We start from the raw sequence: 21,399 nt of genomic DNA, 5'->3' as shown, positions 1-21,399 counted from the left end.
CCTGGACAACAGAGCAAGACTCTAACTCAGAAAAACAAACAAACAAAATCGGCCAGGGTGAACTGTTGGTTAAAGAAAAGAAAGGGTGGGGGCTGCTGTGAACCACACTAAGGAGATGTAACCAACCAACCCCCAGGCTCTGATGGGATGTGGGCTGAGAACCGCTGTGACCGAATGCTGGCGGGAAACAGATAGCTGCAGGTGGCATATTGGGACATTTGGGAAATGTGAATAGGAAGGGCCGTTAGGTGAGGATGTAAAACTGCTGGCAGCCCTAGGTGCAGTCACGGTGCTGTGGTCAAGTAGGAGAAGACACTTTTTCTTAGCAGATACATGCCGATGTTTCATAACATCTAGAACTTACTTTCGAATAGTTCTGGAAGAAAACTGTATGGAAAGAAATCTGGCGAGTTATCCACTACTGCACAAAACGCACCCAGAACGGAGGTGTCAGCTTGTGAATGAGGTTTTTATTTTCTGTATGTTACGGTGCTCAGACAGCTGGGGCCTGGCTGGCCCTCCAGGCCTAGTCATTCCTGGAGAGTGAGTGGCTTGCCTTGGAGCACGAAGACTCACAGGGAGCAGCCCGCGTCGCCCCGGGGAGCCTCACCTTGTGCTTGTACACCTTCCACTGGGCCTGCAGGACTCTGGCCGCGGCGTCTCTTCTCCCATCGGAGCAGGGGGAGCGGGGCCGCGGGAGCCCCTCCTCGCTGGAATCCGGTGGCCAGTCTTGCTCGCAGTGCCTGCTGCTGGGAGTGGGAGCTGGGAGCTCTTGGGCCTGCAGGAAATTGAAGGAGTAAGAGGACAATGAAGCCAGGGCAGGGACAATCAGTATCCGGCAAGGGGACAGGATATTACTCGGCATGGTGCGGCTGCGCTTATCAGGCGAGTCTCACTAATGTGGAGGAGAGAGCTGTTCCGCACTGGTCTGCAGACCACATGACAGCAGTCTCTTGTACTGCTGAGAAACAGCGTCTAGGCAAGCACACAAGTGCAGACGTGCTTCTCATTAAACTCCCTTAACTCTGTCTGGCAGTGCCTCCTGGGAGGGAGAGAGGTCGCTTCTTCACACGGCCGTCACGCACTCACTACACTCAGTCACATTTTGTTCCTGCAAGAATTGTCTGTTTTTCTGGGGTCCTTTTCTGCTTTCTAGTTCAATGCTCTAAATTATAAACATGGGATTTCTGGGATTGATATATATTTCTAGCATGGTTTTTAAGGTAGAAACAAGCCAGGATTGCTATAACGACCATTGAAATAACCATGATTTCAGGCTGGGCGCAGTGGCTCATGCTTGTAATCCCAACAATGTGGGGGGCCAAGCAGGGAGGCTCCCTTGAGCCCAGGAGTTCAAGACCAGCCTGGCCAACATAGCGAGACCCCATCTCTATGAAAAAATTTTAAAAATACCCGGGTGTGGTGGCACACCACTGTGGTCTCAGCTACTCGGGAGGCTGAGGCAGGAGGATCGCTTGAGCCCAGGGGTCAAAGCTGCAGTGAGCCATGATTGTGCTGTAGTCGAGCCTGGGCAACAGAGTGAGACCCTGTCTCTAAAAAGAAAAAAGAAAAATTATGATTTCTAACACTGATGACTCCAAATGTATCATCCATAGGACACTACCCAATACAAATGAAAAGGCCTCTCATGTCAAGAATGCAAGCTCGGTAGAGAGCACGCTGTTGCTGAAAGCCCTCCCCGGAGGGAGACACAAGACTGCTCCCAGTGCACACCGGGCCAGGCGCCAGGCGCAGGTGGCCTGTCCACAGACTTCAACAAACACAGAACGGCTTGCTCTGGCTTTTCATTTTCTGTGTGTTAATGATGCCTGGGCATCTGGGGCCTTGCTGCCCCTCTGGGCCTGGCCAATTCCTAGACAGTGAAGGGCCTGCCTTCGGGCACGGCCATCCTATGCGAGCAGCTAATCCGGTGCCCACACTCAGAATCGCCTCCTGTATTGGGCCCCACACTCCAGAAGGCAGCGTTTCTCAGCCTTAATCACCCAGGGCCAGGTGCGGGACAGCTGAAGACCACCCTGTGGCCCAGATCCTGCTGAAATTCTTCAAGCTTCCAGCCCACCGGCCCTAACCAGCCGGCTCACCTCACCTCGCCCTCTCCTCATGATAAAGGCCCTGGCCCGGGTCTTCCACACGATCCTGCCGCCTCCTGGCCGACGCGCCGCTCCTGCGTGGCCTTGCGTGCCCTGCCTCTTGTTTCTAGGGACCTGGGAGTGTAATCTTCCTAGGACGGTCACTTGGGTGTCTGCACATCTTAACATCCCTGATGAAGATGCCCTGGGTACATCCACACAGCCAGCTGTTTCCAGATCTCTTTAGCTGTGGCAACAACTGGCTTGGCACCAGCATTCCGGCCCTGGGCTTCCACATTCTGATTTTGTAACCCTAAGAAGAGCCTCATCTTCCCTCAGTCCTGACACATTTTCAGGCCTCTGTTCCGCTAAAGTGAGATCATCTTTTAGTCCGTGGCCTGTGCCAATGTGATCAGAAAGGAAAATCACCTTCTCAGAAGATAAATGAACATTTACTCACACAACTACAGACAGCTAAAAAAATCTAAATTTTCACACGCTTATAAATTCCTTGAGGCAACTCTTAAACCGACTCTCCTCACTCCATTTAACCTACGATTAATCATTCCCACGTGAATGCTGAGAGCTGATCCCCTACTCGGAGAGCCGATCACTCAATTAATCCCACTCTTCCTTTTCTCTAAAATAGAAATGTTTCCTGAGTAGGAAAATAACACAAAGCTAATACACGCTTATTACGAAAAACTCAGACAATACTAAAAGAAAGTAAAAAAAAAAAAAATGCTTATAACCCCACCACACAGAAAAGGCTGTATTTCACTAGTGTTTTCAGACACTTTTGTTTTCTCTCTCTCTCTCTTTCTCTCCTCTATTTTCAGACCTTTTTCTTTTCTTTCTCTCTTTCTTTCTTTTCTTTTTTTAGTGAGACAGGGTCTGGCTCTGTGGCCTGGGATGGAGTGCAGCAGTGCTACCTTGGCTCTCTGCAGCCTCCACCTCCTGGGCTCAAGCGATCTTCCCACCGCTGCCTCCCGAGCAGCTGGGACCACAGGCGGTGGCTTCTACTGGTTTTATCCATGAGCTCCTCTTAGAGCAAACTGCAGCCTCAGGATGGTGACACCAAGTTCCTTGCTTTTCGTCTGAACATGCATGGGCTCACACCTGCCTTCTGAAGGATCCTCCTACCCATTGGAAGGGGATCTGTGAGGACGCCCTTCTACCACCAGAAGTGCAAGTGCAGGCAGCGCCGGCCATGGTGAGCAGAGCATGGCTGCGACCCTCCAAGGAGGCAAGTGCAGCACCGGCCATGGTGACAGGAGCATGGCTGCGACCCTCCAGGGAGGCAAGTGCAGGCAGCGCCGGCCATGGTGAGCAGAGCATGGCTGCGACCCTCCAGGGAGGCAGCAGAGAGCCAGGGACCTCGGAGCCACAGAGACGCCGCCGCGACTAACTGCCCCCGGGTAGCGTCCACGCACGCTGAGGGAGTGGAGAGGCAGGAGAGCATCCGTCTAGGGTCCCTGCTCACCTGCCGGGTCCCTGCTAACAGTCACTCCACGTTCAACCTGTGCACAGCTGAGTGACGGCAGGGAGGGCACAGGAAGCCCCACCCCACCCAGAGGGCAGTGCCCACTGAGGCTTTGCCAACTTGTGTTCTGGAACTTAGATGAGAGGAGAGGACGCATGCCCAGGTCCATGCAGGGGCCTGGTTGAGCCTTCGTCCTTTCCCTGCAAGCCCCTCCTGCCTCTCAGTGACAGCTCCGGCTGCATAACTACACCCTCCGCATGACCAAGATTTGGAAAACTCTTTACTCACCAGCCTTGAGACTCAAATATCAGTTCGAGAAGTCAATTTGCTGACAGTCAATTAATCCAAAACCCCGGACTTCGATACACACGACATGAGTTATAGAAATCAATGGTGATGATAAAAGGGAGTGGGATTTTCCGTGCATGGTCAAAAAAAACTCTGGGCAGGGAAACGGTCAGAACCGTCACGACCAAAGTCTCACCGCACCTGACGGGAGACTCAACCGAATGGTCACTGTACCTTATGAGGAACTTCCGGGCAATTCTCTTTCTCTTCTTTCTTCATTTCTTGCAATTCTTGGAGCTTGCTGGTAAGCGTCTGAATCTCCTCTCTAAGGCGGAAAGGGAAAAGATGAGACACCTCACCTGTCACTATGTGATGAAGGCCGGCACAGGGCAGGGTGGGGCGGGCGGCCCACGCGGAGACAGGGGGACACCAGGCAGCCTGTAGAGAGCTGGTGGGGCCATGTCTCCCTGAGCCACTGGGCTCCAGCTATGACCTGACAACACCAGAAACCATCCCAGGCTGGGACTTCCTGTTGTCTCCTGCTCTGGGCTGGAAGCCCCACAAGGCCGTGGCTGAGGACCCCCAGGGCCCAGCACCTCTCCTGAAACAGCTAAGAACTAAAAAAAGAATCCGTTGTGTGAATGATAAGTAAGTAGGAGGCCAGGCCGGACGCCTGTGATCCCAACCCTCTAGGAGGCCAAGGCCAGAGGATCGCTTGAGCCCAAGCATTTGAGATAAATAAGCAGGGACCACTGACCACTGGGGTTTTAGTAAACAGTATGAACAGAAGGCACTGAAATTTAGATATTCATTCCAGGTACTAAAGGCAAAAAAAAAAAAAATTTCATTTCTGCACATGTGCCCTTTCAGATTTACTTTAATTCAAGCCTTCTGACAGAATTCAGTCAGATTTCTCCTGAAAATGAAATGTTTTCTTTTTTTTTTTTTTCTCTTTGAGACGGAGTCTCACTCTGTCACCCAGGCTGGAGTACAGTGGCATGATCTCTGCTCACTGCAACCTCTGCTGCCCAGGTTCAAGCTATTCTCCTGCCTCAGCCTCCCGAGTAGCTGGGATTACAGGCACCTGCCACTGTGCCCGGGTAATTTTTGTATTTTTAGTAGAGACGGGGTTTCACCATGTTGGTCAGGCTGGTCTTGAACTCCTGACCTCACGATCTGCCCGCCTCGGCCTCCCAAAGTGCTGGGATTACAGGCATGAGCCACTGTGCCTGGCCACGGTTTTCTTCATTCCGGTAGTCTATGTCTTACTAATTATTCTGAGTGCTAAATATGTCTGCTCAGATTTCTAACCTAGTTTTTTGTGCATTTTAAAAAGTTAAGACTCATCACATAGAATTCACTATTTCAAAGTGTATAATTCAGTGAATTTTAGCATCTTCACAATGCTGTGCACCTACCACCCCTCTCTAATTCCAGAACGTTTACATCGCCCCAGAAAGGAAGCCATGCTCGTCAGCAGTCCTCGCTCCCCTCCCAGCCCCTAGCAGCAGCACTTGTCACGTGGGTCCGCCCGTTCTGGACATTTCCTGCACAAGGAATCGTGCGCTACGCGGCCTTTTGTGTCTGGCTTCCTTTGCCGAGCACCAGGTTTTCGAGGGTCCCCGGGCCGGGCCGGTCAGGGCTTCCGTCCACTCTGCGCCTACGCGTGGTCGACCTCAGGGTGTCTGTCCACCAGCAGCTGATGGGCCGTGGGGTGGGCGCTGCTTCCTGGCTCTCGCGAATGGCATTACTGTGAGGGCACGGGCGGCCCCTCTTGAGGATGTGGCTCACACCTGGGTGGTTCTGACCAGAGGCCAGTGTGACGGCTGGTTGGGAAGGGGCAGGTGCTGGCACAGCCAGAGCAGAGGACGCCCCTGAGAGGTAGCCACGATGCCACAGGGCAGGCCCTGCTCAGCACCAAGAGGTTAGTCCCGGGCTGGGTGACAGAAAACCATGGTAAGACGGTGGGGAGGTTTGGCCTTTCTAAGCAGCCGGCTGACAGCAAGGCTGAGACGCCACGGGGGGGCCACAGTGGTAGCAGGAGTGCGGACTCGCCTGGGTCCTCTCCAGCCCTGACCCAGGTCACGTACCTCAAAACCTCCTCTCGCTCTCTCCTCTCCTCCTCGCCCTCCCTCGCGCGCTCCAGCTCCTTCTCCAGGTCGGCCTTCGCCTGCAGGAGCTGCTTCACCTCCAAACTGCACACAAGAATAGGAGACTCGTCAGCATTCACGAAAACTGTAGGTTATGTCACAGCAGGAAGGCACTTCAGAAAATGACAGTGCTCAGCCCTTCCTTAGGACAGTGGATGGTGGGGCAGGAGGAGCACAAAAGGCCCATTTCTAATCACACATTGCCAAGGACAGACCTCAGGGCCCTGCCTGCCCTGAACCGAGCACCTGCTGTGTGCAGGGGATCAACCGGACTAAGCCAGAGAAGGCCCTGCCATCAGGCCATAGAATGAGGAGTTGCCCCTCCAGCCGCCACTCATTGGCACGGACCTCGCACCCGTGTGAGGGTGCTGCAGGCAGGTGCGGGGTCCGTGAATGGAGCAGGGGTCTGCCCTGCCTAGACCGTGGCACTGCCTGTGCGGGGCTCCAGCTGAACCGCTCCCAGATGCGTTTCTTGCGTCCCATGCGGTGTGATGGCCACACACTGGCCTTCGACGGAGACTTCTGTCCGAGTCTCAGATGGACTGCATGCTGTCTGCGAGCCCCGACTGCTCAGGGCCTGTGAGTCTCTGTATTAAATGCCAGAAACCCTAGAGTACTTCGCAGAGCCCCTGTCACACGGTAAGGGCTCATAAGAGGTGGCCTTGTCATGCCACTTGACAGCTTCATAGATCATTCCGGAAGTGATTTACCTTTCATAATGACTACCTTAATTTTTTTTACCTAATGTCTATGAACTCTGTAATGACTGCTTAACTGGAAAAGCTTGTCGTGAAATACTAATTTTTACAAAGGACCTATCAAGTGGCATAAATGCACTCTGAGACCTCACGTGAGGGGTAAGGACAGTGGTGACGGGTTGGCCTTCTACTGTTCACAGCAGGCAGCAGAGAATGTAGCAGGCCGGGAGGCACCGGCCAAGTTTTTCTCAGACCCTAAAGTACACACAAATCACCTGTAGGGCTGGGTGTGGTGGCTCACACCAGTAACCCCAGCACTTTGGGAGGCCGAGGCAGGCAGATCACTTGAGATCAGGAGTTCCAGACTCAGCCTGGCCAACGTGGTGAAACCCCATCTCTACCAAAAATACAAAAATTAGCCAGGTGTGGTGGCACATGCCTGTAATCCCAGCTACTTGGGAGGCTGAGGCATGAGAACTGCTTGAACTGGGGAGGCAGAGTTTGCAGTGAGCCCAGATTGTGCCACTAAACTCCAGCCTGGGCAACAGAGTGAGATTCTGTCCCAAAAAAAAAAAAAAAAAAAAAATCACCTGCAGATCCCATTGGAAGCAGAGTATGATTCCGAAGGCTGGGGTAGGGCCTGGGTGCCTGCATTCTAACCAGCTCCTAGCTCTTGCTGCTGCTGCTGACCTCACAGGCCACTCTGAGGGGCAGGTCACTGTAGTTCTTGCAAACTAGAGAGAAACATCATTCCAAAGATGATGGAGGTGGCTGACTCATGAAGGAGCCGAGCCCAGAGGAGCTATCAACAGGAGGAGGACAGGAGCCAGGCCGGGTGTTCCACGGCCACAGGTCACGGAACTCCGGAACCCCCGGTGAGGCCCTGCCTTCCCAGCCCTGTGGTCACACCAACTATTTCACATTTATGTCTTCTTTTGTTTTTTTTTTGAGACAGAGTCTCACTGTCACCCAGGCTGGCATGCAGTGGTACGATTATAGCTCACTGCAGCCTCGACTTCCCAGGCTCAAGCGATTCTCCCACCTCAGCCTCCCAAATAGGCGGGATTACAGGCTTCAACCACTACAACTGGCTAATTTTTGTATTTTTTGTAGGGACGAGGTTTCACCATGCTGCCCAGGTTGGTCTCGAACTCCTGGACTCAGGCAATCCTGCCACCTTGGCCTCCCAAAGTGCTGGGATTACAGGCGTGAGCCACTGCGTCAGGCTGGAGCATTTATGCTTTATTTCCTACGTATTAATAGATCGTATCCCCCATAAACATATTACTGAATCAAGACCATGCTGCGTAAAATCTAACTGATTTTACATAAACCGATGAAAGTAAATTCCTCTCTAACAGACAATTTGAAGATTCCTCTGGAATTCAGGGTAGAGAGATTTAAATGTGCTCTCCCACCATTCCCTACACTTTTGAGTTGAGGTCTCACTCAGTTGCCTAGGCTGGAGTGCAGTGACATGATCATAGCTCACTGCAGCCTCGAACTCTTGGGCTCAAGCGATCCTCCTGCCTTGGCCTCCTGAGTAACTGGGACTACAGACATGAGCCACCACGCCCAGTTAATTTAAGAAATTTTTTATACAGATGGAGTCTTGCTGTGTTGCCCAGGCTGGTCTGAAACTCCTGGCCTCAAGCAATCCTCCCACTTCGGCCTCCCAAAGTGCTGGGATTACAGGCATGAGCCACCGTGCCCGGCCAGTACCTTTTTATCACTAAAGCTGCCTTTATTTCACCACCAAAATGTAAGCACTTTTAGAATCATATAAAAATATTTATGCAGTGACTACTACGAGCTGAACAGTTTTCCAAATTGACAACTGTTTAACCCTGGCAACAATCAGTTTCCATAGGGAGTGAGAGCTGCTTCCCTGGTGAGGCTGCTGGTGGGGCCTGGGGAGGATCTACTCTCTCTGCAGCACCTGTGCCTGTGGGGACACTGGCGGGGCCTGGGGAGGATCTACTCTCTCTGCAGCACCTGTGCCTGGGGACACTGGCGGGGCCTGGGGAGGACCTACTCTCTCTGCAGCAGCTGTGCCTGTGGGGACACTGGTGGGGCCTTGGGAGGACCTACTCTCTCTGCAGCACCTGTGCCTGTGGGGACACTGGCGGGGCCTGGGGAGGACCTACTCTCTCTGCAGCAGCTGTGCCTGTGGGGACACTGGCGGGGACTCGGGAGGACCTACTCTCTCTGCAGCAGTTGCTCCTGCAGCGCGGTCCGCTCTTCCTTCAGGTCTCTCACAGCCCCTCGGAGACGCTCATGGTCCTTGTTGCGGTCCCCTCGTGGCTGGCTGTGCAGCGCAGAGCTGGATGCAGGGCAGGCTGGCGGGTGTGATCTGACTGGCTCTGTGGCGTGTGATTTTGAGCTCTCCATCACACTTAGTTTCTGGAGGCAACACAGGCATGTGTTAGATGCTAGTTCTCATTTCTACTTTCTATTTACCAAACTCAGAAAAGAGACACTGAACCAGGGCAAACCGAGTCTCCAGCAGGGCCATGAGAAAGCTTTGAGGGGACCCGAGTTACCCGGAGAAGCTGCCGGGCACAAGCTACTGGAAGAGCATGATCCCTGCTCAGTCTCTTTAATCAGAAGTGAGGCACGCGCAGACCCCCGCCGAGGCAGGGCGCAGGCAGAAGCCATTAAAACAGAGAGGAGGGCACGAGGGGAGGGGACTCAAACGACTCTGCACATCTACCCTCCTGTCCCCTGGAACTGCCGACATTTTCAACCTTCACGCTTTCAGTCTCGAGTGACATCCTGGTGTCGCCTGCAAAGTGCTGCTGAGCCCGTCCCCGCCCTCCACTCCTGCCTCTCCCGGATCTCGGACGTGCTGCCCACTGTGCTTCCGAACCGCCTCTGGGTGCCTTGACTTCCCAACAAGTTCTGTATTTTAAATGCCCACAATTTATAGAAACTTTTCTTCTTTTTTTTTGAGACGGGATCTGGCTCTGTCACCTAGGCTGCAGTGCAATCACAGCTTGCTGCATCCTTGAGCTCCTGGGCTCAAGCGTTCCTCCTGCCTCAGCCTCCCAAGTAGCTGGGAATACAGGTGTGCACCACCACACCGGGCTAATTGTTTTTATTTTTGTAGAGATGGGGTCTTGCTATGTTGCCCAGGCTGGTTTCAAATTCCTGGGCTCAAGCAATCCTCCCAGCTTAGCCTCCCAAAGTACTGGGATTGCTGGTGTGAGTCATTGCACCTGGCTAGTTTTCTATGTTGTAAATATGTAAGAAACTATTTTTTGAAAACGTTTTTCCCTCTAGGTTTATTTTGCTTGGCCAAACAACACAGATGCTCTAATTTACTATTTAAAATACAAAGGTCCAGGCCGGGCGTGGTGGCTCACGACTGTAATCCCAGCACTTTAAAGGCCAAGGCAGGCACATCACTTGAGGTCAGGAGTTCGAGACCAGTCTGGCCAACATGGTGAAACCTCATGTCTACTAAAAATACAAAAATTAGCTGGGCGTGGTGGTGGGCACCTATAGCCCAGCTACTGGGGAGGCTGAGGCAGGGGAACTGCCTGAACGCAGGAGGCAAAAAAGTTGCAGTGAGCTGAGATTACGCCACTGCACTGCAGCCTGGGCGACAGAGTGAGACTCCACCTAAAAAAAAAAAAAAAAAAAAAAAACCAGCCAGGCACAGTGGCTCACGTCTGTAATCCCAGCACTTCAGGAGGCCAAGGTGGGTGGATCACGAGGTCAGGAGATCGAGACCATCCTGGCTAACATGGTGAAACCCCGTCTCTACTAAAAATACAAAAAATTACCCGGGCGTGGTGGTGGGCACCTGTAGTCCCAGCTAGTGGGGAGGTTGAGGGAGGAGAATCACTTGAACTCGGGAGGCGGAGGTTGCCGTGACCTGAGATCGCGCCACTACACTCCAGCCTGGGGACAGAGTGAGACTCCATCTCAAAACAACAACAACAACAACAACAACAAAAAACAAAGGTCCAATTCCAATAGAATCAGCCTAATTCCTACTTTGCAGTCACGTAGGGGATGTGGGGAAATGTTCATTTCCTGACATTTCTGGCTGGCCAGGAGTTGGGTCAACAATTTCCTGTGGATTCCAACACGACTTGAGTGGTGGGAAGCAGTGCCTGGTCGTCAGCGGGCAGTGCACAGCCCACAGCCTGCACAGGCGGGCTGGACTGTGAGGGGCTCCAGTGCGAAGTGCGTCTGCCTGCGGCCACGCACAGAAGCTCACAGCCCAGCGAGGGGCGTGAGAGCTGCCTTCAGCATTGTCTAGACCTGGAAGAAGTCTCCTTGCGGTCTGTGTGTGGCGCTGCCTGGCGGACAGCCAGTGCCATGCTCAGCGCCACCTTCCGCACCCTGTGAGCCCGTCCCCACAGCATGAGGCCCCTGGTCCCCAACGACAGTGGCACTGAGATGCCCGCTCACCTTCTCCAGCTCCACAATGCGCCTCAGCAGCCGGGGCTTGCTCCACTCCACATAACCTGATGGAAGCAATGAGGTTTCAAAACGGCATCCTGGTGGGCACTACCAGCAGGGCCACCCTTCTCAGGTACGGCCTGAGGCTCCTCTTCCGCAGCCGGGGCAGCCTGCGGGGCTGCAGAGCCACACCGACAGGTCCTGGCCACCTGAGAGTTTTGCCAGCGCTGGCCCAGTCTCTGCCCCCTGGATCGTGAAGAGATGTCTGTATTAACAGCCTCCAAGCATCTCGGGGTGATATCCTTTCCCAATTCCACCTGGCCAGGCCATTAAGACAGTTCTCATCAAGATCTCCGATGACTGTCACTCTGCCAAATCCAACAACCGGTTCTCAGCCTGTCCCCTTCCTGGCATGCACAGCCCCTCGCTGGCCACTCCTCCCCTCTGCCTCGCTGGCTGCCCCTCGCCCCCCCCATACACCGCCATGTTCAGGGCCTGACCCCCTGCTCCTCTCACTCCAGGTGACCTCACTCGATCCACCTAAGTGCTGGTGACCCGCATGCTCAGTTCTCCAGCCCAGGCCTCTGCCTCGCACCCCCACACAGCCACTGCCTGGCCCGCACTCCCACACACTCAGACCTCCCGTGGCCTTTCCCCAAACCTGCCCCTCTGCCTTCCCCATCTCAGGAAATAGCAACTCTGTCTTTTTCAGGTGCTGGGACAAAAAGCCTTGGAGCCTGGCTGCTCCCTCTCAGAGCCTACACCCTCTCTGCAGTTTCCCTAAGCTCTAGCTACAAGATGCAACCAGACCCTGAACACCTTTCACCACACCCACTGCTCCCCCGATCCAGGCCACCAGCAGCCCGACTAGACAAGTGCAGAAGCCTCTGTCTGCCACCATCCCTGTCTCTGCACAGAAGCCAGGGGGCCTCAGGAAGCAGCACGGCCCCCTCCACCCTCTGCCTAACACTCCCACAGCACCCCTAAGGCTCCCATGGCACCCTGCCTAGCCCCGCTGGGCCTCAGGGGCCACACTCCACGTGTCTCCCAGGCACTCAGCCCTGCCCCGCCTGTCCCACCCCTGCTGCCGTCTTCATGGCTATCTCACCCCTTCCAGGTCCCGCTCAGCTGTCACTGTCTTGGGGGTGCCTTCCTGTCCACCCTGCTTGCAGCTGCACACACCACCTGCCTCACCCCAAAATGTGTCCTCCTCCCTTCCTCCATGGCACTTACAGCCACCTGACACGTCACGCATCTGACCCAGCTCCTCCCTCCCTCCCACAGCATTGTCTCCTCCAGGGATGTCTGTGAGCTTCTGTTTGCCGCTCCATCCCCCGGGGCACCGCGTGACCTGCGGCAGGTGCTGGCACATGTGGGAACTGGCGTTGCCCAAGGGTTCACATCTGCCCTCGTGGTGCCTGTCCTCAGTTAGGCCTACCCAGTGGCCATGCCCTGCCATTCCCTGGCCTCCCTCCTGGAGTGGCTTTCAGGAAGGTACCCTGTGTCTTGGAGATGGTTGGGGAGGTACTCAGCACGCGGTCCAGGTCCTCCTTCAGGCTCTGGTTCTCCTCCGTGAGCTCCTGGACACTCCGGGACAAGCTCAGGAGGGCACTGCCCATCTTCTTCTGCCTTTTGGCACCCGTCTTCTTCTCCCCCAGGGGCCTGGAACAACCAAATGGTGGACTGAGGTTTGCATTGCTAAGCTGGTTTCACATATGCTTGAAACGAGGGACAGGTGAATCACAGCTTGCTCTGTTGGTTGTGAGCTCAGAGTGGTTTTTGCAGGTGAGTATTTGAAATCGAATAGGCACTAATAACTTTGAACCCTAAATAAGCAAAATGTTAGCACCCAAAATGGAACCCCATCCTTACGCAAGGTAAACCTGTGTAACAAAATATCGTGTTCAAGCATCAGTATTATACTTTCCACGCCATCACTAGAAGGGCTGTGGAAACGAATCTTGTTACACCAGGTGCCTGCAGAATAGCTTGGATTTCGCCTCTTAGCCCAGGAGGTCTAAAGTACAGTCGATCCTCATTATCTGCAGATCCCGTAATTGCAAATGTGCTTGCTGCTAAAATGGATCCATCAGCCCAAAATCAATACTCATGCAGGTTTTGTGGGAATTCTTGCATGTGCACAGGTGATGAAAAATGCCAGTCGCTGGCACGCACGTTCCCAGCTGGGGCTGACCCAGGTGGTGCTCGGCTCCTCACCTCAGCTCAGGTAAAAACAAGTGTGCTTTCTGTGGCCTGCCTGGCGCTGTGGCTCTCACGTTTCTGTGCTGTTTGCTGGTGATGCTGCCTTGCGTGGGCTGGACTGCAGTGCTGAGTGCTGTCCAGTGCCTCTAAGCTCAGGAAGGCTGTGTGGGCCCCCATGGAGATGCTTATGTGCGTGCAAGAAGCCTCGTTCAGGCCAGCCATGAGTTTGATGAAAATTAATCCACAATCACTATTAAACAGGGTGTCTTTAAACAGAGACACGTTAGCCAGGTTATATACTGACTAGCTGATGAAAATGTTGCGACCAGGCTGGGCGTGGTGGCTCATGCCTGTAATCCTAGAACTTTGGGAGGCTGAGGCAGGCGGATCACCTGAGGTCAGGAGTTCGAGAACAGCCTTGCCAACATAGTAAAACCCCGTCTCTACTAAAAATACAAAAATTATCTGGGTGTGGTGGCATGTGCCTGTACAGTCCCAGATACTTGGGAGGCTGAGGCAAGATAATCACTTGAACCCAGGAGGCAGAGGTTGCAGTGAGCTGAGATCACACCACCGCACTCCAGCCTGGGCAACATTTGCCAAAAAAAAAAAAAAAAAATTGTTCTGAGCAGAAGCTCGCAGGAGTCCTGTACCTCCCATTGGAGCAGTGGTTTAGTATTCGCTCGTTCTGTGTTCATGAAGACTTTATAACTCTGTAACGCGGACGTGATTACCACTACACTACAGAAACCTACAGACACTTTATAACTGAATAATGAGAATCGACTGTAGTTAGCATCTGGCCCTTTAAAGAAAAAGTTTTCCAACCAGTTTTAAGGATTAGGGGTAAAGAAAAAGGAAAGCAGTCCACGACATCAGCAAACTGCTGCAGAGGCCAGTGACGTGGCCAAAGCCATGATCAGAGATCAGCCACCCAGAAGCGGATGGAAGCTCTGGGAAAGGGATGTGGGAGATCTACCAGACAAGGAGAACCTCGGTGTTTCTCCTGATAAACTTATCTAGGAAAACAGTAGGTGGCAAAGTAAACTTGTCCTTGTATGCAATGTCTTCCTAAAAAGGTGGCTCTGCTTTGAAACAGCACTTTCTAGCTCTAAGCTGGAAGTCAGGATGTAGAATCTATAACGAACACGGGCGGCATTGAACACATGTTGGCCATCAACACGTGGTCACCATGAGGAGTCTGTGAACACCGCAAATGGAAACGTGTCAACTCTAGCCCTGAAGAGAACAGGTGCAGTGTTGGCCACTGCCAAGCTAAGGGCAGTATATGCCGCACCCACGTGACAGCCACACATTCTCAGAGGAGCTTCCACAACGTGAAGGCAACACACAAAACACAGCTTGCAAACGGCCATCATACTTCTTTCCGGTGGTTTCAGAACTTGCCAAGAGGGTCTGGAGACGATGCACCTGTAAATACCAAATTGAAATGCATGAAAACACAAGGCTAGCACAGAGAAGACCTTATCTGAAAAGACCGACATCACAGTCCTGACTGCTGCCTACGGCCAGAAGCGGGAACTAAGTGGCCGCACTTCATCTTTCCGTTGGGCTGAAGCAGGAGCAGGCTCCAGGAGCACAGCTCTGGGCCACCTGGGCTCGGCCCACCACCCGGGGCCAGCGCCGGTCCCCTCCCACTCGGTGCCCGCCCTCCGCCCCGCCGCCCAGCTCGGTGCCCGCCCTCCGCCCCGCCGCCCAGCTCGGTGCTCGCCCTCCGCCCCGCCGCCCAGCTCGGTGCCCGCCCTCCGCCCCGCCGCCCAGCTCGGTGCCCGCCCCGCCGCCCAGCTCGGTGCCCGCCCTCCGCCCCGCCGCCCAGCTCGGTGCCCGCCCTCCGCCCCGCCGCCCAGCTCGGTGCCCGCCCTCTGCCCCGCCGCCCAGCTCGGTGCCCGCCCTCCGCTCCGCCGCCCAGCACGGCGCACCTCCTCGTAGTATGTCTCCATGGCGATCCGCATCTCTTCCAGGTTGGTAGTCTTCATATCGGTCTGGAGTTTGCTGAAAACCCAAGTTCAGCGTTAATAGGGATGTGCCAGCGTTCCCAGGGGACAGAGCAAGAGGAAGAGTTTCCCAGAACGTTTGGAAGAGGGGAGGCTTTGGAAAAGACCCAGGAAGGGAGGGAAAAGCCTGAACGGGCCTTCATTTGACTTGTTCCTTGAACAAGTGACTCGTTTCGAGCCTGACGGGAGAATTCCTCACGCTGGAAAGCATCTCCTGTGTAGACCAGCCGCTTTCCAAAGTGAGTAAACAGCTTCTCTAGAGATATTCTTCTCCAAGTAAGATGCTGTCTTTAAAAGACTAGATTAATGGTGCGGAAAGGCCTTGGAGCTTAGAGAGGACAAGCCGTCTTTGAATGGCTGGTTTTGTAAGGAAGAGAGAATCACTTTTCCCTGGCACTGTCAGGCCATCCCCTCGCTCTCAAAAGAGAGTAGACTTTAGATAGACACATCGATAGAGAAACGAAAGCAAAGTCATGGAGGTTCTGCACTGAAATAAGACAAAATCTGCAAACTTAAGTTGACAAAATTCGGCAGGAAACGGGGGCGGGGAACTATTGTACGAACAGGAGACATAAGGCAATGGACGTGTGGCCTCAGTTTCCCTTAAAGAAACCAAAACACGGCCCAGAAAGACTCTCCCTTCGCACTCGAAAGTCAGGTAAAGAAATGCGAGTAGCCACACCAAAAACAGCACAAGGACGGCGCAGGACTGAGGCGTTAAAACCTCATCCTGGAAAGATACAGGGATCCACAGAACAAGCAAGTTTCGAGAAAGCATCTTTTAAATATAACAGGAAGAAGTTAAAGGGAAACATTTGGAGGAAACAAAGACAATAAAAAAAGAGGCAGCCAACATTCACCTTCGGCTTTGGGGTGGGAGTAGGGACACAGGACAGGGTGGGGGAGGAACAAAGGCGGGCGTCTGAGCAAGCAGAACAGCGGGGCGGAAGGCCGGGGAGAGGGTGCAGCCCTGCGCCCACCTGATGGCTCCCACCTGATGGCGCCCACCTGATGGCTACCTGATGGCGCCCACCTGATGGTGCCCACCTGATGGTGCCGTCCTTCTCCTTGCACTGCTGTTCCAGCTTCAGGATCCTCTGCTTCAGCCCGTTAATGACCTGCCCGGGGAACGTGCCCATCAGGCAGGCCACCCCCTCGCTCCCTCAGTAGAAGCGGCTGTCCCCTCCTGCCAGAGCACCGGCACACCTCACTGTCCTTCCTCCCTCCAGCGCTGTGCTCTCTTCTAGACTACGGGCCCAGGGAAGAGGGAGGGCCCCACTGTGCTGTCCTCTCCCTGAGTAAGGCTGGGTGAATGGCAGGGGTGCGACACCAGCTGGAGCAGGAGGTGGCAGCCATCGTGGGCACACTGACTGACTGGCAGCCCTCCCCCAAGCACACTGCACACTTGGGGGACAGAGCAAGGTGTGCCCTTGATTATATTAAATAAAGGAAGCAGCCCCATCACCAGCTGGATAAACCACGGACCTGAAGCTCCTAGGGCCGCCCAGTTCAGTCTCCATGGGGCAGTGAGTGAGGGTGGGAGACAGTGCGGCCGTAGGGGCCTGAGGAGCCACTCCCCTCTATTTGGGGAAGGGAGAACAGCTCCAGCGGCCTCCTGACCTCCTTTTCTGTGAATGTCTTGCTTAGAGGAGACAACATTCTTATATTCTTTAAAGAACATTCTTTTCTTCTAAACAGACAACTTTTAAATAGAGATGGGGTTTCACTATGTTGCCCAGACTGGTGTTGAACTCTTGGACTCAAGCAATCTGCCTGCCTTGGCCTCCCAAAGTACTAGGATTATACGTGTGAGCCACCACACCAGGCTTGAACAGACAACTTTTACATTGGATTTTAAAGTCATTTTAAATTATGTTAGTTGGCCGGGTGCAGTGGCTCACGCCTATAATCCCAGCACTTCGGGAAGCCAAGGCAGCCAGATTGCCTGAGGTTAGGAGTTTGAGACCAGCCTGGCCAACATGGTGAAACCCCATCTCTACTAAAAATACAAAAAGTAGCCGGGCATGGTGGTAGGTGCTTGTAATCCCAACTACTCAGGAGGCTGAGGCAGGAGAATCGCTTGAACACGGGAGGTGGAGGTTGCAGTGAGTCGAGATCTCGCCACTGCACTCCAGCCTGGGCGACAGAGCCAGACTCAGTCTCAAAATAAATAAATACATAAACAAATAAATTATGTTAGTCATAGATGAATACATTTTCCTTAAAAAAAAAGAAGATGTTACAGGGCCGGGCGCAGTGGCTCATGCCTGTAATCCCAGCACTTTGGCAGGCCAAGGTGGGCAGATCACAAGGTCAGGAGATCGAGACCATCCTGGCTAACACGGTGAAACCCCGTCACTACTAAAAATACAAAAAATTAGCCGGGCATGGTGGCGGGCGCCTGTAGTCCCAGCTACTCAGGAGTAGCTGAGTAGCTGGAGCAGACTCCGTCTCAAAAAAAAAAAATGTTATAGAGGCTAAAATACTCTGACCTGGCCACTCCCCTCTTCGGCCAACCAAATCCTATTTCCGCTTGCGTGCCCCTCAGCACCTGGTTCTGTGCATGGCCGTGTGTGTGCATTCAGGGAGTCAGGCCCTCTCTTCTCACAGAAACGGGGCTCTGCCACACACATCCCTCTGCATCTTTTTTTTTTTTTATTCTAACATTCAACAAACCCTCCTGGTGCTCTGTCCCTGCTGGCGCCTGTGAATCCACACTATTTCCCACAGTATCTCTATCCAGCCTCTATTGATAGACACTTTTTTTTTTTTGAGACAGAGTTTCACTCTTGTAGCCCAGGCTGGAGTGCAGTGGCACGATCTCAGCTCACTGCAACCTCCACCTCCCGAGTTCAAGTGATCCTTCTGCCTCAGCCTCCTGAGTAGCTGGGATTACAGGCACGCGCCATCATACCTGGCTAAATTTTTTGTATTTTTAGTACAGACGGGGCTTCACCATGTTGGCCAGGCTGGTCTTGAACTCCTGACTTCAGGTGATCCACCTGCCTCGGCCTCCCAAAGTGCTGGGATTACAGGCATGAGGAACTGCGCCCGGCAGATAGACACTTTTAAAATCTTTTTTTTTTTTTTTGGCTATGCTCTAAAATCTATCACTGTAGCCTACTGACACATACTTAAGTTGTAGCCCATTTTTGTGATTCTGGTCAATCCTCCAATCGAAATCCTTGGCCAGGCCTCCTCAGGCACATCTGCAAATGTTTCTTGCAGGCAGGTGATGACAAGTAGACACGGCAGGCCACAGGGCACAACCACACTGATGGACAATTTGCCATATGATAATGAATACTGCATATACCCTAGGATCTGGAATTCCTACTTTAAACTAACCTCAGCCAGGTGCAGTGGCTGAGGCCTGTAATCCCAACACTTTAGGAGGCCAAGGCAGAAGGATCACAAGAGCCTGGGAAACTTCACAAAACCCCATCTTACCAAAACTAAAAACAAATTAGCTGCCTGTGGTGGCACATGCCTGTAGTCCCAGGTACTCAGGAGGTTGAGGTGGGAGTATCCCCTAAGCCAGGGATCACCTGAGCTGAATGCTGCAGTGAGCCATGATCCTGCCACTGCACGCCAGCCTGGGCAACAGAGTGAGTCCCTGTCTCAAGAAAAAAAAAAAAATACCCACAGACACACACACACACACACACACACACACACACACACACACGACCAGAACAACAAAAATATGGAGCCTTTTCTTTACAAAAGTACCCACTACTTACAGGCATTTGTTAAGGATTTACTTTGTGCCGTCCTAGGTGCCTAGCTAGGCTTTCACCATCTACTTTAAACATGTAACGATTATACAATCTTTCTACATTCTATATCTGTGACATAGTTCAGAGGACACGGCCTTTTTTCTTTAGAGATTTATAGTTTTTTTTGTATTTTCTAAACAGAAAACTTTGTTGTATTGATCCATAATATCCTTCTCCTCCCCCATTACAGTGATCTGGTTGCTACCTTAGTCCCATGACTTTTTATTATGTAACTTTTAATTTTACATTATCAAATCCATTAATCACATCATTAATGTTATTTTATTCTTTGCGTTCAATAATCTCAAAATCGTATCCCTTTCGGTTTTCTTCCAGCATGTCCCACTTTAGAAAAGTACTTCCTTGACTGCTAGGAGGTGTACCGTTCCACCTACAGCTGATGGCCACAGCGTTAGCCACCGAACCGCAACATCTTCCCTGCTTCCATTTCATTCAACTTCTTACACATTGTCACATAGTATCTGAGGGGGGTCTGGATCTATCTGAAGGACTTTATTGCTGCCCTGGTTCCCTGATTTACATCTGTAGCACCTTTTTTTTTTTTTTTTTTTTTTTTGTCACCCAGGCTGGAGTGCAGTGGCGCGATCTCAGCTCACTGCAACCTCTGCCATACAGGCTCAAGCAATTCTTGTGCCTCAGCCTCCTGAGTAGCCAGGACTACAGGAGCATGCTGCCATACCCGGCTGACTTTTTTGTATTTTTAGTAGAGACAGGGTTTCACAACGTTGGCAAGGCTGGTCTCGAACTCCTGACCTCAAGTGATCTGCCTGCCTCGGCCTCCCAAAGCGCTGGGAGCGCTTGTTAAGCTTAATGTATTTTCTCAGGTGTGAGGGGGAAGTCGCCCGTTGTGATGGGTTTTTCCTACAGTGTCTTGCTTGGCCTCTGCGGTGAGCCTGCTGGCCCCCCTCCCCATGGCGTCCCCAGGTATCAGTGGAGAAGGGTTTGGGGGTCCGCAGCCTTCCCCCTGCCTGCTGCTCTTCACGCGTGGGTGCTGCAGGGAAAGGCGTCCCTCTGTGGCTGTCCCCAGTAACTAGCGTCTGGGGAAAGGCTCTGTCCTGCACACACCATACTCACCCAACTGGCATCGGGCCTTTTCTCTGCCAGACTCCGAACAAAATCCGTGCCCTGTGGTAAGCAGATTGAGACATGAAGACGGCCTTCGGTGTAGCCCCCAGCAGGGCTGGCTGGCAGATGCCCCGAGGACCCTCCCCTTGCCCCGTCCGTGAAGCGCCAGGAGCTTACGCGGCTGGGATCCAGGAGCTGCTCTATCTGCCGGTCCTTCCTGCTGTTTTCCTCCTCCAGGCGCCGGAGCTTCGTTCTCATCAGGTCCACGTCGCTCTTCTGCACGTGCAATGACTGAAGAAAACAAGGGCCATGCACAACCATCCACACGAAGCTGCGCACACGCCGCACACACGTCCCCGCGCACACAGCCACGCACACGCCAATGCGCACACGCCAATGCGCACACGCCAATGCGCACACGTCCCCGCGCGCACAGCCACGCACACGCCAATGCGCACACGCCGCACACACGTCCCCACGCGCACAGCCACGCACACGCCAATGCGCACACGCCGCACACACGTCCCCGCGCGCACAGCCACGCACACGCCAATGCGCACACGCCGCACACACGTCCCCGCGCGCACAGACACGCACACGCCAATGCGCGCACGCCGCACACACGTCCCCGCGCGCACAGCCACGCACACGCCAATGCGCGCACGCCGCACACACGTCCCCGCGCGCACAGCCACGCACACGCCAATGCGCGCACGCCGCACACACGTCCCCGCGCGCACAGCCAAGCACACGCCAATGCGCGCACGCCGCACACACGTTCCCGCGCGCACAGCCATGCACACGCCAATGCGCGCACGCCGCACACAGGTCCCCGCACGCACAGCCACGCACACGCCAATGTGTATACGCCGCACACACGTCCCCACGGGCACAGCCAAGCACATGCCGCTGCGCACACGCCGCACACAGGTCCCCGCGTACACAGCCATGCACACACCACTGCACACACACCGCACACAGCCACGCACACCACACCGCGCACAGGCCCAGGGAAGCACTGAGCTGGGGGATTTGGAAAGCTGCGTGGCTCCCACTCAGGGCTCTGTGTGTGGTGGGTGGGGGGAGATCTGGATGTCACGTGAGGGCACCGGAGGGCACGCCTGGCATTTAGTGGGTGGGGACGTGGAAGGCTGGATAGACAGGAAGCCCCCCACAGAGAAGAACGGTCCCACCC

General features: G+C 53.7%; 1 protein-coding gene across 15 annotated transcripts in view; it reads right to left on the bottom strand.

The window, feature by feature from the left end:
* IQCE (IQ motif containing E) overlaps positions 1 to 21,399 on the bottom strand; it is a 54,296-nt gene that overhangs the window by 15,319 nt on the left and 17,578 nt on the right. For all 15 annotated transcript variants that reach the window (XM_019031245.4, XM_004045033.5, XM_063708355.1 and 12 more), the window contains 11 exons: positions 20,382 to 20,495; positions 20,214 to 20,264; positions 16,387 to 16,457; positions 15,265 to 15,337; positions 14,706 to 14,755; positions 12,621 to 12,784; positions 11,132 to 11,187; positions 8,913 to 9,112; positions 5,952 to 6,056; positions 4,096 to 4,186; positions 611 to 778 (listed from right to left, as the gene is read on the bottom strand). In XM_019031245.4, the coding sequence (XP_018886790.2) occupies positions 611 to 778; positions 4,096 to 4,186; positions 5,952 to 6,056; positions 8,913 to 9,112; positions 11,132 to 11,187; positions 12,621 to 12,784; positions 14,706 to 14,755; positions 15,265 to 15,337; positions 16,387 to 16,457; positions 20,214 to 20,264; positions 20,382 to 20,495 (1,143 nt within the window). The remainder of the gene's footprint in view (positions 1 to 610; positions 779 to 4,095; positions 4,187 to 5,951; positions 6,057 to 8,912; positions 9,113 to 11,131; positions 11,188 to 12,620; positions 12,785 to 14,705; positions 14,756 to 15,264; positions 15,338 to 16,386; positions 16,458 to 20,213; positions 20,265 to 20,381; positions 20,496 to 21,399) is intronic.

Source organism: Gorilla gorilla, chromosome 6 (assembly GCF_029281585.2).
Source record: "Gorilla gorilla gorilla isolate KB3781 chromosome 6, NHGRI_mGorGor1-v2.1_pri, whole genome shotgun sequence".
NCBI classification, from domain to species: Eukaryota; Metazoa; Chordata; class Mammalia; order Primates; family Hominidae; genus Gorilla; species Gorilla gorilla.
This window is presented reverse-complemented; position numbering and strand designations above follow the sequence as displayed.